At 33.8% G+C, this 18969-nt stretch overlaps 1 protein-coding gene across 1 annotated transcript in view; it reads left to right on the forward strand.

Annotated features, from left to right (window-relative positions):
* GSTCD (glutathione S-transferase C-terminal domain containing) overlaps positions 1–18969 on the forward strand; it is a 110925-nt gene that overhangs the window by 70362 nt on the left and 21594 nt on the right. Inside the window, exons 6-8 of the mRNA XM_033105289.1 lie at positions 14880–14995; positions 15155–15199; positions 17228–17356. Of these exons, the coding sequence (XP_032961180.1) occupies positions 14880–14995; positions 15155–15199; positions 17228–17356 (290 nt within the window). The remainder of the gene's footprint in view (positions 1–14879; positions 14996–15154; positions 15200–17227; positions 17357–18969) is intronic.

Here is an 18969-nt window from a genome sequence, read left to right on the forward strand (position 1 = left end):
ATACGTGGGGACTTGTCTAGGCTTTAAGAATCTTGAGTTTGAAATTTTTTCCACCTATGGACATAAAGAAAATGTGAGAAATATCAGTATTCTTAGGAAGTGAAATAACGATTTTTATAAATTCACATGACACAAAATGCTAAAATATTTTAAATTATTTTACACAAAGGCAAAGTGTGGAAGGGAATATTTAAAAACGATGTCAGTTACTATTAATGCACAAGAGTTGCCCAGTAAATATGGTTAATTCCATTGTTCACGGTAGTTATGTTCTGTAAAATCCCTGAGAACTCTGAATTAGCAACTATTGCACCTTTGCTCCTGGGGAAACATACGTTCCTGCGAGTCCTTGGTCACATTTTTGACAGCTGATCAATGCTAACTGTGCATGTTTCTATTTAAAGATATGTTATTTAATATATATTGTTGATTCACTGATATTTAACTCTCAGCCAACAGCACTGCTGTGCACATCTGAATGAAGTGTATCTAACATGCATGTTTGTCTCCATAAGGCACATCACAACCTTCCTGCACTTAGGACTACTAGACAGTACGTCAGCACTATACTTGGGAGCCATTGTAAACAGCAAAATCTACAACAGAAAAAGCACAAATATATAAAAAAGTGTGGCACTAAATAGACCATTGAAAGAATACTTGTTTACAGCATGAGTGCTGAAACCAGAAGGCACAGTATCGGCTTGTTTCACGTCAGCTGGGAACAAGTGTGTCAGGCCACTCGTATTTTGTGCAGCTCTGTGAATGTCCACAGATGACTACAAAAACACCACAAGTATTGATTTTGAGGTTACAAATAAATTTTAGTGAGTAGGCAAATGTGCAAATACAGAATCTGTGAATAATGAGGATCGACTGTATTTCATTTTTCATTCTACTCTAGGTCTTAGAAATATCAAGGTGAAGGAGTACAGACCTTATTCAATGAATTGTATTAGGATTTGGGGGTTCAGTGATAAAAGATGTGTTGTTTTTCTTCATCTTCATTATTTCTTTAATGTAATAAATTGACAGATTATTGAATTGAATTAAGTAGATATCTATTATGGGTAATAAGACTTCTGTTTGAAATTCATCAATATATTATATGATTCACCCTTGTGCTATAGTGAGCCTGCCATATTCTCTGATTTTTTTTAACCAAGAGAAAAATGGATAATTATGTTGGGAATTAAAGTTTAAAGTAAATAAGATTCAAAGGAAGATTTTGATGTCAAATTTAGAAAGGCTATCTGTACCAACATTACAGAAAACCAGCTGTCCTTTCTTGTAATAATTTATGTTTACTTTTCTATCTTCTTTTTTTTAAAATGTTCTCTTCTAAGAGTTGTTCCAGGGGTGCTTATGAAGCCAAATTTATGGAGTCTATCAGACATGGTTTCCAGTCCCTCATTTTTATACCTACTAGGCTATGTGACTTTGAGCAAGTTCATCATAAAAGGAAAGTAACAAAGGATACCCCAATTATAAAATGAGAATGAGGAATATAATTTATTCTCAGTTGTAAAATGAAGATAATGTTACAAGGATGAAATGAAATAATATATAAAAACTACTTAGACGACCTGGATCTGGCATACAATGATATTTGCTTTGTTTCTTCATTTCCCCAAACAGGTTGAGTATACTCTCTAAACACTTGCATTTTAGAGAAGATGTTTCTATTGCTTTCATAGGAAACTGCAGCTATGTAAAGAATTCTTAAGCCACAACTATCTTCTGTCAAAACTCTTTAAATATTGCCCCATTATGTAGCATGTAATGTTGTAGAGAAATCTGAGGCCAACCTATGTTTTCTATGTATGTAAATAATCAGTTAGCCTTGAAATGTTTCATCTGATTAATCTATTTAAGTTCAATTTTTTAACTGAGGAAAGGTAGTAGTCTTTTCAGTAATTTTGTTGCAGCAGGTGAGTTCCTTCAAATATAATTTATGTCTATTTTCTGTCTAGGAAATTTTGCTTCCCTCAATACAATATTTCTTGAAACAGAATTTTCATCCATTTATTCTGATCTTCTCTTCGGGAACAGTGGTTATCCATAAATTAACTTTTTATTGTCTCTTCACCATATTCCTGTATCTCTTCTTTTTAACTTTTTTCTTTGCCCTCTTTTTTTGTATTTGAGAAAGTGTTCTTAAGTCATAATTCAGTTTTTCTGCAGTAGTAATTCTGCTTCTTAACATTTATAATGAGGTGCTTGCTGTAATTTCTAAAGCTATAATAATACCTCCTCTCCAAGAAACTCGTATGTCTGGAACTATGTAGAACACATCTGTGAACCAAGAGGTAAGCAAAAAGGTCCTGGTCTCTTGAAGTAGTTGGGCAAACACCACCCTCTAACGTGGGGTAGATAACCGAAGGAGAAGCAGCCCACATTTACTGAAGGCCAGTGGCTTAGCTGGGACTCTGCTCTGGCACTATTTACTTCTCACAATAGTCCTATCAGATAGGGTTGTTATGTGCATTTTACAGATGAGAAAGCAAATACTCAGAAAGATTTGGTAAGTTGACAAGGTCAGACACTAATAAATGCCTGAGCCAGACTCGAAATACCAAAACCTTTCTTCCTACCATAATACCATTTTATCTCATGGTAGTACACATTCCCCCTCGAAAAGCTCCCATTTGGTCTATCAGTCATAATCTATTTTTTTGTCTTGTTGGCACTCTACTCAAATTTCATTGGCTGGGCTCCAGGTCTACAGGGAGGAAACTGAAAATAGAGAATGTTAGAATAAACATTGCAGCAGTAAGAAGTTTCTTGCCAATAGCTAGCTGGAGAGTGAGAGAGAGATCTACAAAAAGCAGACTAAATTTACTAATTCGAGTAAAATTAGAATATACATCTCTATAACCTCTGAGGACATTATTATAATACTGTATTGTATATAATTGATATTTATAAATATACCTTAGATTCATTAAGGAAAGATTAAATTGTATTTAGGTTTTTATAAGAAGGCTAAAAAATATGCAACCAACTTCAGAAATTTCAAAATTTTAGAAAATGTTTTCCGTTTTTTGTAACGGCAAAAAAATTGGAACATACCAAATGACTATCACAGGAAAATAAATAAATTATAGCTCTACAATGAAATACTTAGAATAGTGAAAATAAAGTACAGTTTTATATATATGTAATACATAGATGAATCTTATAAACAGCGAGAAAAAAAGGTATACAATATAATTCCATTTATCTAAAGTTTAGAAATATTTAAAATTAAATAATACAGTTTAGGGCTATATATCTATGTGGTAAAACTAAACAGAAAACCAGTAAATGTAAACACAAAATTCAGGATTGTGCCTGTCTCAAGGCAGGGAATGGTGAAAGGTAGGGACATATACAGAGACTTCAAAAGTATTAGTCATGTTCTATTTCTTAAGTTGGGTATTGATACCCATATTCATTTTATCAATATTATTATTTATAATTTATATATGTATAAAATACATTTGTATGTATGAAATATTTAATAAAAATTTTGGGTTCTTAAAAGGGTTATGTTTCAATTATCTAGATATTTTAAGTTATGAAAAATATTTCCAAAGATATCAGACAGATAATTCATTGTTGTTACTATTACAAAAGAAATGTAAAAATGATCAGATAGCTATATCAGGGAGCTCATTTGATTAAAAAAATTTATTTATTTATTTATTTATGTATTATTTATTTACTTATTCATTCATTCATTTACCTAAAGAAATTCCTTTATATTAAAATTTGGGTACTAGTGTACATAAAATGGTTTTTATAAGGGGGGATTTTTGAAATAGAAGTCAAATCTCCTAAACTTGCTCTGTGCAAACCTATCTTCTAAAATTTATGGTGCTTTAGGTTAGTGTAGAGCAAAATTCCAGTAACAGAACATTGCATTAAATTCTAGACACAATTTCACCTAATTCAGAGAATTTACAAGCCATAATATTTAATGCTAAGCCTAAAGGATGTTTTAAAAATTTATGGGGGCATTTTGATTCTCTAGTAATCACGACTGAGTCTCTACCTATCGCAATACTATTCTTTTATAAAACATTGATTTTACTTCTTCATATTACAGCTGATTATTTTTATTAAGATTACATAGGTAGATAAGCTATATTGTCTTTGAATTTCTTTTCAGTATAGTTAAGGAGAGTATTCCAAAAGGAGTGTTAGAACTATTAGGGCTGAGAAAAAATGATCTGTACCTACTTGGAATAAATGGAAAAAATTTTCTGAAGGGTTAACATCTAGCTAAAAGCCTCTAAGAAAAATTAAATTGTGTGAAGATTTAGGAAGCTTTCTATATTTCCCCATTGTGTTTGTATTTTAATTGCATTATCATCCATAATTAATAATCTAATGCAGATTGACATCCATGATTAAGAAAAATCTATTTATTTTTATTTCTTGCTTATGAATAAATGGATTCAGCTTCCCTTTGGTTAAAACTCTAGAAGGCAACTATTTTTCATTGAGAAATATTTTTTCATATGTAGTGATTTTTAATTTCATCTGTAATTTTGGGAGGGAATGAATATTGGATTCTGTTTTGTTTCCTATTACTTTGTAACAGGTGGTTTGGGAACAGAATACACTCAGATGCCTTGTATGAGGTCCCTCTTTATATGCAAAATTGCTTTACTTTTCCTGGAAACTAATCTCCTTAAAAAGCTAATGCCCAAATCCAACAATGTACCCTTTTCAGTGCTGAATAAAATTAGGTCAGGAAGGGATTAAAAGACTGGCGCTGCACTAAAGTGAAGCAATGAAAGTTTTGCTTTTTAAGCTCTCCCTTGTTATGTGAGAATTTATAAAATACCAGTTAATTCAGAGCCCTTCCTTCTGCCTCCTCTGCCTCGCCTCTCAGTATGTAAGCCCTCATTGTTCATATATGTATGGAACATTGTTTTCTTAGAAATGTTCCCATTGCATCTCTTCGAAATATTGCCATATCAATCAGCATTGAGTCCAGTTTGCTTTACTGTGTATTTAATCAATGAAGAAAGTCAGGATGATTTTGCATAATATTCACTTCCTCAGTTTCTGCTGTTGTTCCTTTTTCATTCACCTCTCCTTCTCCCTTAAATATCTGACGATCAGCACCCTACCCTGAGTAGTCTTAATAAGCTTCAGGTTAGTGAAGTGTTTGATTCAATAAACATATTTGAAAATCATCATGCAAGGAGGTATAGAGTCAATATAGACTTGGATGCGATACAAGAGTTTGAAGTCTCATTAAGAATCCCTTAAAATAAGTCTTTGATAACTGCAGTGCAAATGTAAATTCCATCCATTCATGAAAATAGCTATGTGACTTGGTATTTAAACTCTTTGAAACTCTTTTATTCATATGGAAGAAATGAAGGTAAATGTATACCTTTTATATCTCTTATATAAGTAGTTTTCAGTATAGGTGATAATGGATACAAAGTACTTAGCATAGTACTGCCAGTAGGAGGATTCCAGTAAATGGTTTATATTCTAATACTATTGTTGTATTTGTCCAGTTACCCATGTTCATTATCTCCACGTTAATCTCTTTTTCCTACTCTCAACTGTCAATTATAATAAGATATCCAAGTCTCCATTTCTTTGCCTATAAAATGAGACTGGATTAGATGAAGAGTTCTAGGGTTTCTTCCAGCTTTATAATTATATAGATATTTGTTTAAGGAAGTGGGTCCTTGCTGCTAATAATCCTTATATAAGATTTTCTGAGTCAACTGAGTGTATATAACTATTTCATATCACCTTCTCTGTTCATACTTTCAATACTTCCTCCAATAATTCACAGATTAAAAATTGAAACAGTCCCACATACATAAAAAAAAATAAAACTGAAAGCAACTGAAACAGAAACTCGTAGACACTGACAACAGTTTAGTGGTTATCAGAGGGTAAGGGGAGAGGGGTGTATTAGAAGAGGGAAAAGGGGATAAAATATTGGTTATGGAAGGAGAATTGGCTCTGGGTGGTGAACATACAATGTGATATATAGATGATGTATTATAGAAATGTGTACTTGAAACCTATATAATTTTACTAACCAATGTCACCTCAGTAAAATTAATTTAAAAAAAAAGAAAGAAAGAAATACGAACAGTCTACATGCTTTCATCAGCAAATGTACCAACATACCAGCTTCTATAGCCACACACTACAGGTCCTCCTGCTGTATTCCTGTTTGAACCCAAATCTTTTACTGTGCACTGTGTCTCATCCCCTTATGCCTTCAATAGTTTTTCTCCTGGATCGTGCCCATCACGTAACAAACATGCTGAAATAGCTTTCATTTTTAAACATCCTCGCTTACCCTACTTAGCCCCATAGCTACCATTTCATTTACCTGCTCCCCTTTAAAACAGTATGTCTTAAAAGTTCTATGCTTTTACTGTCTCTTTCTCCAATCTCTGCCCAATCTCTTGTTTAAAATTTACAAACCTATTTTTTAAGTTGCGTAAATATACAATGAATGACCATGTAGCTTTTATATAGATTCACCAATTTTTACTATTTTATTTTACTCAGCCTATCTCTTTAAAACATTTATTATTCCCGAGTCATTTGAGAGTTCCTTGCAGACACTATGACGTTTCACCCCAACATACTTCCTCGTGTATCTCCTAAGAACAAGGGCATTCTCCTCTATAACCATAATCCAATAATTACACACAGGAAATGTAACATGAATGTAATAGCATTACCAGAATTACTGACCATATTCAAGTTCTCCCAGTTGTTTAAGAATGCTCTCTCTCTTTCTTTCAATATCCAGTATCCAGTCTAGGATTATGCATTGCTTTTAATTACCATATCTTTAGTCTCTGCTAATTTAAAATCCTGGCCTTTAAATATATATATATATATATATATATATATATATATATATATATATATATATATAAATCTTTTATGACATTGGCTTTTGTTTAAGAATCTAGGCCTATTATTTTGCAGAAAATCTGCCATTTGGATTTATCTGTTTCCTCTGTTAGATAAAGGTTAACTGTTGGCAAGTCTACAATAAAATGACTCCTCAACATTTTTGGCAAGCACACGACAGAGCTGATGTTGTACCCCTCTGAGCACACCACAGCAGGGCACACAGAGTATCACTCTGACACACTGTTCACGATAAGCTTGATCGCTTGGTTAGATGGTGTCTCTCAGATTTCTCCCTTGTGAACCTACTAGTTTTCCTTTGTAATAATAAATCATCTCTGGCAAGCTATTTTGAGACTGTCTTGTTCCCCAGTAGTTTTTCACCAATGATTTTAGCCTCCATTGATGATTCTTACCCAAATCAATTATTACCATGGTCATTGCAAAATGGTGATTTTCTATTTTTATTATGTACATTTATTAGTTGTTCCTTTTCTCTCTTGAGCCCACGATAATCAGGTTTCTTCTCCATCACTCCAACAAAACTGCCGTAGTCAAGGTCACCAGTGACTTCCATTATTAAACCCAGTGGACAAGCCTCAGTCCTTATTTTCCTAGGTGTATCAACTGTATTTGACACAATTAGTCATTCTCTTCTCCTTGAAATATTTTCTGTAGTTGGCCTCTGAGAAGCCCATAGAATGATTCCTTTTCAGTCTCCTTTGCTGGTTCTTCTTCAGCTTCCAAATCTATAAACATGGAAACATCTCACTTAGAGGTATGAAGACTTAGTCTTCATACCTCTATTACAACTCAGTGTGTGGCACTCTTCTTGTTTATCAGGCCCAAAATTCTGGAGTCATATTTGACTCCTCTCTTTTGTTTTCTCTCTACATCCAATTCATCAGACAATTTTTGTCAGCTCTATTTTTAAACTATATACTAAACCTAATCACTTCTCACCAGTTCCATTGCAGGACCTGTGTGAATATCAATACTTGTCCTGATCAGGTCCATTTGAATACTAATTTGGATCACTGTTTCCATCCTTATCCATGCCTATAAACTGCATTAATTTCCACAGTTTTTGTCTTTCCACTATCCCTTGTTGCTGAGATCCCAACATTCTTTACAGTTAGGCCCATAAGGTTTAGGGCCAGCAGAAAGGGAAAAGGAACAGTAGGACTGGCATTTAAGTCTGCCTTTGAGGTTTATACAAAGCTTATGTAACTTGTAATGAATACCACTGCTTTGGGATGCTTAGCTATAATAACCATTCTCTATTTTGGTTATTGTCATAGTGTGCAGCACCATTTCATGTCTAATAAATACTATGTCATGATGATAATCTTTACAAGCCCAATGTTAGGCTGTTCTGATGACCTACTGCTACATAAATAACCATGGCAACACTTAGTGCCTTTAAATAACAATTGTTGATTTTATTCGCAAATCTGCAAGTTAGGTAGGGCTTGGTAGGAAAGTTTATCTGTTTACACAGCATCAGCTGGAGAAGCTTGGCTTCCTAAAACCTGTGCTGTGTTCCAAGAGCAAGTATGTCAAAAGACAGAAAGTGGAAGCTGCCAGAAGCGCTGGATGTCACTGTTACGCTAGTTAAGCCGCCATAGAGCTCAGACTCAAGGGAACAGACGGAGATGCTACCTTTTGGTGGGAATACTACATATTAATAGTATTGATATTATCAAAGCATTTGAGTCCAAGTCCCTTTCGATATTCATCGTTTTCATTTATTTAATCAAAATGAAATACATGAAAAAAATCATACGAGAAAACCTGTGGGTCAGATCATAGTAGAAATTAGAATACTACGCACAAAAGAAGCTACTTTTTTTTAAATCCCTTGACTCTGGGAAAGTTAGCACTCACACCATTTTGGGCTACTAGATACGCATGTATCATTTAACCTAAATCCTATGAGACACCAAATTGGAAGCCAAATTGAAGGTTACTTGAATGATTACCCAAAAAGTTAGTGAAACTACTAAAATACCTTACTGTTGTTAATTCAAGCCTCTGAAAAAGAGGAAGAAATAAATACCTAAACCGTTTTCTAACTAGAGTTAACACTTTTGTTCTAAATCATTTCAGTTTGATCTTGTGGGCAACTTGGAAAGTATTGTGAACAGTTTTTAAAAAACTAAGTTCCAGAGCAAAGTCATGTTTACTTTGTGTCATGTAAATAATACGTGCATGAAATAAAAATATATGTATTCAGTTAACTCTGGGATCTGGTATTCCGAAGTCAGAATGCTTTATTCATCTTAGAGAAAAGAACAGCAAGAGTCAGAAACTTTTAAAATTTCCACTATTTACTGTATCTAAACTCTCCTATAAACAAAACAGAAGTTTTGATTTGGCAAATAATGTGACTACACTTTCCTCAACTTTTGTCCCCCATCTTTCCTAAATATTTTTTAGTTATTTGCTTTTTCAAAGTTGCTCTCAAAGTAGATATGGAAGGGTGAAGGCACGTGCTATATATATCTAGTGAGCATCTGCAGTGCTGTACCATGAAAGATTTTCCCAATCTATTTTCATTTCTTTCTGCCTGGATAATCTGATTTTGCAACAAATTGATTGCTCGACCTCCCCATGTCACATTTCTATAAAATCAAAAAGGTTGCTTATAGTCCCAAGGTAGGGAAATGGTCTCTTTCTAGAAAGGATGACACTCAAAGGTCAATCCATTAAACAGAGTGACCTACGAGACCTCCAAATAATGCCTTAGTGATATATTCCAAAATGTTGAAGTTCAAAACTTAAATTGATCCTTTTCACTGGTAAGCCTGCCCTTGGAAATTTTATTTAGAGGAAAAACTGAAAGGAAATGCATTTTATGACTGATTCTGAAGAATTAATTTCTTTTGCCAAGATGTAATTGTTAGGGAAATCCCTCACTTCCCTGCTAGAAAGTCACTCATTTCCTTGAACTCTCACAACTGAAAAAAAAGGTACCACCACTGAAATTCTGAAATCATGATTAATCAATCATTTGTTTAAGGAACGGCAGATCATATTGGAAAGAAGACTGAACCTGAAATTAGAAATCCTTGGTTAGAGTCCCAGCTTCACCGTTTACCTGCTGTGTGTGTCTTTGAACAAGTGCTAAGTCTGAGCAACCTCTTTAGTGTTCAATGTCCTTATTTGGCAGAATAAGGAAAATGTCATCCACTCTGGCAACCTGACAGAGTTCTGAGGTTAGATGATATATCAAGTATGCAAGAGCTGAATAAATTGCAAAGTGTGATATAAACAAGAAGTATTATCAATCATTTTAGAAGCTTTGACGAAAGATACATGGATTTTTGTAAGTCAGCGTTGTTAAAATTTCATGATAACTATATTGTACAATGTGGTTAGTAAGATATATTTTCTAAGTTCAAATATAATGTTTTGTACTAATTAAACAAGATATAACTTCATTAAAGACAGAAACCAAGTGTAATACATCTTTGTGTCTGTAACTTTGTCTAGAACAGTTCTGTGTAGGTCAAGTTGGTTGGTTGATTTGGTGGTTGAATGATTGATGGAGAAAGATATTTGTGAAGTCATTATTCTTCATTTTATGGAAGAATCAATTGGTCCCTTTTTACATTTTGAATTTCTCGTTAATATTTATTGAATGCTCTTAATTTATATAACAAACCTAGCAGGGTGAAGAATACCATCACACTATTACACTGTGGTTGATTTCATAGACTGCACTGTGGGCTGTGTGAATGGGCTGGAAGTGGGGGAAATGGGGAAAAGGTATCAGATGACTAGTATTCACTGTTGCAAAAATATTATCACTGTCAGGTCACCACAGATAAGAGGATTAGTGATGCTGGCCTGCAACTGGCTTTTAAAAAGCTAAGTGCAAAGAACTATTGTAAATATTTAGTATATTCAACAACTCATCTCCAAAGTTTAAAACTTTGACATACTCTAACGTGTAAAGTTTATGTTGCTGCTTAGTTTCATGCATCCTCTCAGGAATTTCTTTAGGAATTTTGTTCCTACCTTTCTAGCTTTTGATACAGCTTTTAAAATAGCTGCTTTCTTATTTCTTCACAAAAGTTTTCAGGAACCTTTCCATCCCCACCTCGTAAAACATTGTTTCATAGTTGACTTCTTTTACTATTGTAACAAATATGGAGGCATAGCATTGGTATCTAACTTGTTTCTTACTTAGTACCTGCAAAGGTTAGCATACTATCTTGAAATGAAGTTCAAATCATAATTGCAGAGAAAATTCATTCATTAAACTTTTATTGAGCACCTGCTATGTACCTATCAGTCTCCTAATACTGTTTTCACTTAACTGGACCCAAATTTATGAGTTACAAGAAAAATCAACTGTATCTTATTTCAGGGAGACGGAAGCAATTTTAGCTAATGGTTCTTTTTTGGTATATTATAGTCAATTGTGCTTAGGTATCATTTCATATTTTCTTATTTTTTACTGAGGTATAATTGACATATATTAGTTTCAGGTGTACCACATAATGATCTAATATTTGTATATATTATAAAATGATCACCACAATAAATCTAGTTAACACCTGTCAATATACATAGTTACAGGATTTTTAAAATTGTTATGAGAACTTTTAAGATCTACTTTCTTTGCAAATTTCAAATAAGCAATACAGTATTATTACATCCCCATGACTAATTTATTTATAACTGGAAGTTTGTACCTTTTGACTCCCTTTACCCATTTCACCTCCATATCTGGCAACCACCGATCTGTTCCTTTTCGATTCCACATAAAAGTGAGATTATATGGTATTTGTCTTTCTCTGTTGTTTAGAAAAGCTAGAACATAGAGGATATATAATGAAAGTAGAAAGAGGTAAAGTTGACAAACTAACAGGGCCCAGAGCATTGAGACTTTATTTTTTGTTTGTTTATTTGTTTGTTTGTCTTGTTTTGTTTTTGCCAAAAGTTTTGGCAAAAGTTTTTTTCTTAAGACAGAGAGAAGCTTCTAGTAAAGTAGTCCAGTGTGTATCCAAGCACCCAACCCTTTTCCTTTCCCCATAAGATACACCATTCACGGTACTTAGGTGTTCATATTAAGAAACAAAAAATTAAGAACTGCCTGATCTTGAGCATAATTTCCTATAAACAGAGCAGGTGTTCTGGCTGCACGTGTGCACATTTTCCATCCATGGTTTTTGCTTTTGTTTTTGTTTGTTTGTTGTGTTTTTGTTTTGTTTTTTTCATTTCGTTTTGCCTTATTTAATGTTTTATACTGATCAAAAATATTGGTGTTCTAATATGGCTCTTCCTTAGTTTGAAAACTGTCCCCTTTACCCTGGTACTTTCTTTTGGGTCAGTGCAAACACCACTGAAGTTGTCTACATCATCAGGTTGCTCCTAAGTTGAATGAGACAAGGAGGAGACTTCAATCTGGGAGAATTACATCACAGAACAAATGAGGTTACTTGTATTAAAACATTTGATCCTTGAGTTATTTTTTCATGATGACACCTAAAGAATCATCAATTTTTAGTGAAACTCAAAATAGGTTGTGATTGTATGCTTATAAATGGTGTCTTAGGCACAAGCATGTTGGCTATAAATGGAAAGTAGAATTTGATTTTTAGATTAATACCATATCTCAAAATGGTATTAATTTCTGACCTGGTTCCGTGTATTTGATATCCTGTTCATGTTTCTAGGAGTTTCATAATATTTATAAAATTGGGATGGGGAGAAGGAATGTTTTATTAGAGGTAGTTTTTCCATAAAGCATCTGGGCATCGTATTTACCTCAATCTGTGAACAGTATGTGCAGTTTAATAGTCTCATGACTTAAACACAACCCTGAAAACTACTCTCTGCCTTCAACCCTCATTTCAGCACGGATTCTTTATATGCAAACATGCAATCTTAGCAAGAAAAACAGGATCTTCTTCAACATTTGCTCTTGAAACAGACCTAAGAAAGTTAGGTAATTCTAAATGTATAATAAAAATATAGTACAGAACTATTCCATTAAGTAAATTTTCTTTTCTTATCTTCTTGCTCTTAACAAAAGATAATTCCTCTTGACCTTGTTTTGCGAAAATCCTTTGGCTAATAATTGCTAAGCAATCTACACACAGAACACAGACTGAAGTGCGTGTGCTCAGCCCTTGGCGCTCAGTGGCTCCATTTAAGACCAGCATTGGTGACTCCAACTCTCCCAGGGGCCTCAAAAGTACTTCTCCTTTTTTGCCTCTGATCCCCTCTTCCTCCTCCCCTTCCTTGTTCTTATTCTTCCTCCTCCAAATAAAAACCTTCTTGCCATAAAAAATAAGGTTGATTTATGAATGGATTGATAGAGGGATACAGGTGTGATAAACCAAGTATAGTAAGTTGTTAATGGTAGAATATAGAAGACATGTATAAAGGTATTCACTGTAAGATTCTTTCAGATTTGTTATGTGTTTGAAAATGGTCATAATAAAATCTCCAATGCATGGTTATCCATGAAGCGTTGGATGACAGAGGCGTTCACTTACTCTGGGTTTAAAATTTTTGCAAGTATTAGAGAAAAGTGAAAATAATTCATTTTAGAGCTACATGAAATTGTCTTCACAAATGGCGTCACCAGATTAGTGATTTAAATGCTCTTCATGTTTGAAATGCCCATTAAGCCATGCTAAATTAAATAATTCAGAATGTGCACAGCAATTCAACTGTATAATAACCACATCATTGCAATAGGAAATTGGTCACATAAGTATGGTATACATAGTCAATGGAATACTATGCAGCTATTAAAACGTACAGTATAAAAACAAACGTACTGACACAGAAAGATTTATAATACTTTATATGCTGTCTAGAAAATTATGAATTTAGGGATATGCCTAGAAGAATATATATACAAAAATATTACCTCTGAATTATGAGATTATGGATCTTTTTCTCTTACATGGATCTTTTTTTTAATCCATATTTTCTATTCTGTCCTAAAATAAAAGTTTCCCAATGTTTTTATTTTACTAACATAAGAAAGAAGGAAAACAGAAAAGACAAATAAGGCCAAAAGGCCATGCATGCTCTTTTTCTGTGAAAATGGAGCAGGGAAACCTTGTTATCTTTAAACAATGTTGGATGGAGCCAAAAAGATTATCTGGGGGTTTTTTTTAATCTATTTCACTGAAACCTGCTCTCTTACATTTTCTTAATCTTGCTCTTATAAAACGTGCATTTGAAATATATTAAAACAAATAATTTCATTCATTCTTCTGAAGATATATTAATGGACTTGACTAGTGGCTTTTGAAAGGAAAGTGCAGACGTTTTCATGCTGCCAGGCCCAAGGCATTTCGTATTTGGAAATGCCCTATCTTTAATCTCTAATTGCATTAAATTTCTGTGTCTGACTCATGAGAAAAGAAAAGTTCAAAGCAGAAACAGGAAAATCCAATTTCTCTAAATATAATAACCATTGATATATTTCAAACAATGCGACACCTATATTCCAAGTGTCCTAACCAGACAAATTAAGAGTTCAAGGATGTGCCGGTTAAATAATAAAAAATGTTTTTATTTATTATAGATCTCTTTTTCCCAAAGAGATTTAAGCAATGTGCTGAAATTAGGTAATTTATACAGTAGCTCTCTGAGGGGGATAGAGGGAAGAGACTGCTAACTGTTTTTATTCATCTAATAAGCATTTATTGAACAATTACTTTGTTTATGACTCTGAACTTAATGTTCCACTTCCTGTTTCCCTCTTTAGGAGACATTTCTTTTTTCGTAAGTTTTCTGTCAACAGCTATTGGATAAGACTTAAAGTAAAAATAAGCAAAAAATAGAGTTGATCTCTGGGTTCCTGTTCTCTTCTCATAATGAATTGTATGGAATTTATAATTCATTTACATATTCACCCCTCTTCCTGTATGTTGGTAGTCTATTCTAGGAGTGCCTTCTCAGTCCTGCACAATATGCATTTCATTGACTTCACCTCTTGCCTTTCCCAGGTAAAATGTCCTGTGATCGAGCTTTGAGGAAGCAGCAACAGTTAAACAACCTTGTGTATGTGGTGACAAATCAAGCCAAACCTGGTGACAGAATTGTGGATTTCTGCAGCGGTGGGGTATTATACCTTTTGTGTTCTCTTTAGCCTTTCCAAGACTATGTGACTTTACTATATGACATTCAAGGTTGTGCTTTTATTTGGCAAGACTGTTGTCTCAGAATGAGCAAAAAGCCTTAGGGACCAACGTTAACTTGTTTCTTCTTCTGTCTCTTTCAGGGCCATGTTGGGATTGTGCTTGCTTACACGCTGCCATCATGCCAGGTAAAGTCTGAATAATAGATAAAAGGAAGCATGGGAAAACTACATGATTCAGTGAGCTGCGTCTGGCTTATTCCTTCTCTTTGAGTTTGTAGTCATTCACCCAGGTCAAATGTCTGGCACAGGCTTTTTCTGTTTTCTTTGACCTAACTTCTAAGATTCAGAATCTTAAGGAAACAAAGTATGTAGTAGGATCACAAGAGTTTTCAACTTTTATAAAACGGTTATATTTTAAAATAATTCTCAAAATAACTATTCCCTTGTTTAATAAACTAATGATAAAACTAGTTTAATAGTCAACATAATTTTATATTGGAAATACTAGCTTCTGAAACTTATTGAGCATATTCTTTTGGTATCTTGACTTTTATCCATTGTACCAAAACAGTAACAACAATAACAAAAATTTGTAAAGAAAAATTTAATCCCCAATCTACCACACTGATCCATCAAATGATTTTCTCCCCGTTTTCTCATTAAGTCTTTGTCCATGACAATGCTTGTTGTTGCAAATTCTAAAAATGTGAATACAATTTTTGTCACCTGTTTTCACTCAGTATGGTATCATAAATGATTTTCCATATTGCAAATAGTTTTAAATATTTTCATTTAAATATCACTAACATGTGACTACATAATATGTTTTCAAGGAAATATACCGTAATTTATGCAATCATTGCCATTATTTATTAGAAGTCTGCGCTATTTTTAGTCTTCTGCCATATTAAATCATTTCCTCACAGTTTATCTTTTAACATAAACGTCTAGAATTTGATGTCATTTTTGAAAGAATACAATTGAGCTGAGGCAGAGTTTTTGCTTGTCAACTCTCTGGAAGGTACAAAATAATTACAGTGATTACTCCTATCCCAGAAGAAAAAAAATGTGGAAGAACTCATAGACTGGCAAGAATGGCATGTAACAGAATGATGATGGTTAGGGGGGTGGTATTATTGTTTTTCCTTTCTTAGAAAATGAAGAGCAAAATAAATAGGGACTCCTGGGAGAACCAGACAAGTGACTGTATTATTATTAAGGAAAGCAATGATTTCATGGTTGGAGTAAGAGGAAGAAAACTCAGAGGAGATCCTGGTGAAACAGAGTCAGGGGGACATAGTGTTTTTTTTTTTTCCCCACTCCCAACTGTTCTGGAAACAGAGACATTAAAACTGGAAAAGGGAAGTCTTGGCTAGAATAACAGCGGGAAAGCTTCTGACACCAAGTGTACTCTGACAGGTTTTTCATACAGAGAGATCCAGGATTTGTCCATAAAGACAAGCATAAGAACAAAAGAAGGGTAGAACTGAGAATGATAGTAGTGATGAAAGTAACTGAATTCTGCCCACTTTTCTCCACCCAAACCAATGGTCCTCTCCATCTCCTGGGTTACTGTGAGAGACCCCTAACTGGTTGTGCTGCCTTCTGCCTCACTCCTCCCGATCCATTCTGTCCATGGCAGCAACTGAAACTACTTTTATCACCCATGATCTGGCTCCTATTACTTCTCGAGCCTTATTTCCACCCTCCACAACCTGTCACCCCACCCTACCATCACCATTACACACTCTAGCCCAGATGTACCAATTTTCTCCATTCTTCAAACGCACCCTGTCTTTCTCACCTTGGGCCTTCACACCTGTATTCCTGCTTGAAACACTCCTTCATTCCCCCAGCTAATTTCTATTCATGTTCAGGCCTCAGTTAATATGTTACTTTTCCACATTAAATGAAACTTTCCTTAATCATCAAGCCTGAGTGCTCTGATAACACATTATATGTCTGTCTTTCATTAAGCACGTATCACTGTGTTGTAATTGCCTGCTTCACCTATATCACTACAACTGCAAGCTTCAAGAGTTCGAGGACCTTGTTCATTTTTGTACCACAGTATCTGGCGTACTTCCTGGCACAGGGTGAACATCAATATATGTTTCTACATTATTATTAAAGCTATGTAATACAATAATAATACTTTGCCCTAATGTCTGAATTATGTTACTGAATATACTTTGTTTCCTGGATGAAATCTAGGTTATATTAATAGAAAACAAGGAATTGTCATTAATTCGTGCTAAGAAGAGAAGTGATGACCTAGGTCTAAGCAACATTTGGTTCATTCAAGCAAATATGGAGTATTTTACGGGGATGTTTAATATTGGGGTAAGTGATCCAGCAATTTCAATTTCCTTATTTAAATAAATAAGAAAAACTATGCCTGGGAGTAAATAAAGGAGATATTTTTATAGTCTTCACTGAACAAATTTATAACTTTCATTTTCTATTATTGATACAGTTCAGCATGTTAATGAATGTTTTTTATAGCACTTTATCATTACATGATAGAAATAACATTTGTTCTTCAACCAGACGAGAACTTTATTTTTTTCACTGCAAAATAACCAGTGCCTAGAACAGAGTTTGACACATAGCTAGTGCTTACAAAATAGTTACTAATTGAATGAATGAATGAATTCTAATGAAGATGATATCCCTTGATTTATTCTACATTTTTAGGAGATAATGAAAGCGAAGAAAAATAAAGAGGATAAGTGAAAAACATAGCTTGCTAGTAACCTGTAAATACTAGAGTTGCCTTTAGATATTTACTTTAGCTAGGATTTTATATCTACACGTGTTTTTAATTTCCAAGAGACAGAAAGTATATTGGTCATGATTCTGCCAACTCATTTAAACCCAAGATTGTAAATAATTGAGTAGAATTAGAGTTTAATTAAGATGTTAGTGTTCCTTGTATTTGTTTTAAGTAATGTTTTTCTGATTTTTATAGGACTATATGCTCAATAGAGAATACATAATAATATGAAGAAGAATCACCAGTACTTCTATTATTTAATACTGTCAAAAATACTGAGATAAAGACTGTCAAAAACCTTTGCTCTTTAGATATTCATGCACACATACAAATGCATATTTACACATATGTTAACATCACTGATATTACACTACATAGACCCTGCTTTAACTAAACATTGTCACAAATCTTTTCCCTACTAATTAATCATGTTTCTTTTTCTTGTTGTAATGTAATTATTACTATGAGGATCTTTTGCATCGCTTAAGACGTTTAAGACTTTTGATACATTTGGCAAATCACTTTCCAGGAAGGTTGTGCTAATTTGCATTTCTGACTGTGTGTGTTCACATAACATGCACAGAAGGCTTGTCTGGGTGGAACTCTGACCAGTTTCAGAAGCTCAGACCTTTTGTAGTAGTACGTCTGATTTTTTCCAGTGAAGTTCATCTCTTAACTATCAACTACTGAAAATTTGTGGGGTTTGTGGTTATTTCTTACCGCCTGAAAAGTATGCCGTTTCTTTCCTTTATAGACATGATCTAGATTGGTTCTCTCAAGCCAAACCTATACAAAGAGAAGTAAACTTAAAGAAAACTGTTAATAGGGTAACTGTTCATAAGGAAACTCAGGAAGCTGTAGACATCTGATCCAGTAAATTCAAATTAAATTTATATTTGTGTGCAGGTTAAATTTTACATAAATGTTGAAGTAAAGGTTAAAGCTTCTCCCATGAAATGAGCCAATGAGACAGTGCCTGTGTACCAGTACACCAGGCAGAATGTTTAAGGTAGCATGCATAATATTGCTGACCATTTACTTACCTCTCAAATCACAAAATTCCCAGCCTATCAGCCATACATCTCTTTACCCTTCTGTGGCTTATAGATGTTAAATCATTGTGGCCTTTTTTTATAACTTCCGAGGTCATAATTCACTAGTAACACCAACTCAAAATGTA

The sequence above is a fragment of the Rhinolophus ferrumequinum genome, chromosome 5, assembly GCF_004115265.2.
Source record: "Rhinolophus ferrumequinum isolate MPI-CBG mRhiFer1 chromosome 5, mRhiFer1_v1.p, whole genome shotgun sequence".
Classification (NCBI taxonomy): domain Eukaryota; kingdom Metazoa; phylum Chordata; class Mammalia; order Chiroptera; family Rhinolophidae; genus Rhinolophus; species Rhinolophus ferrumequinum.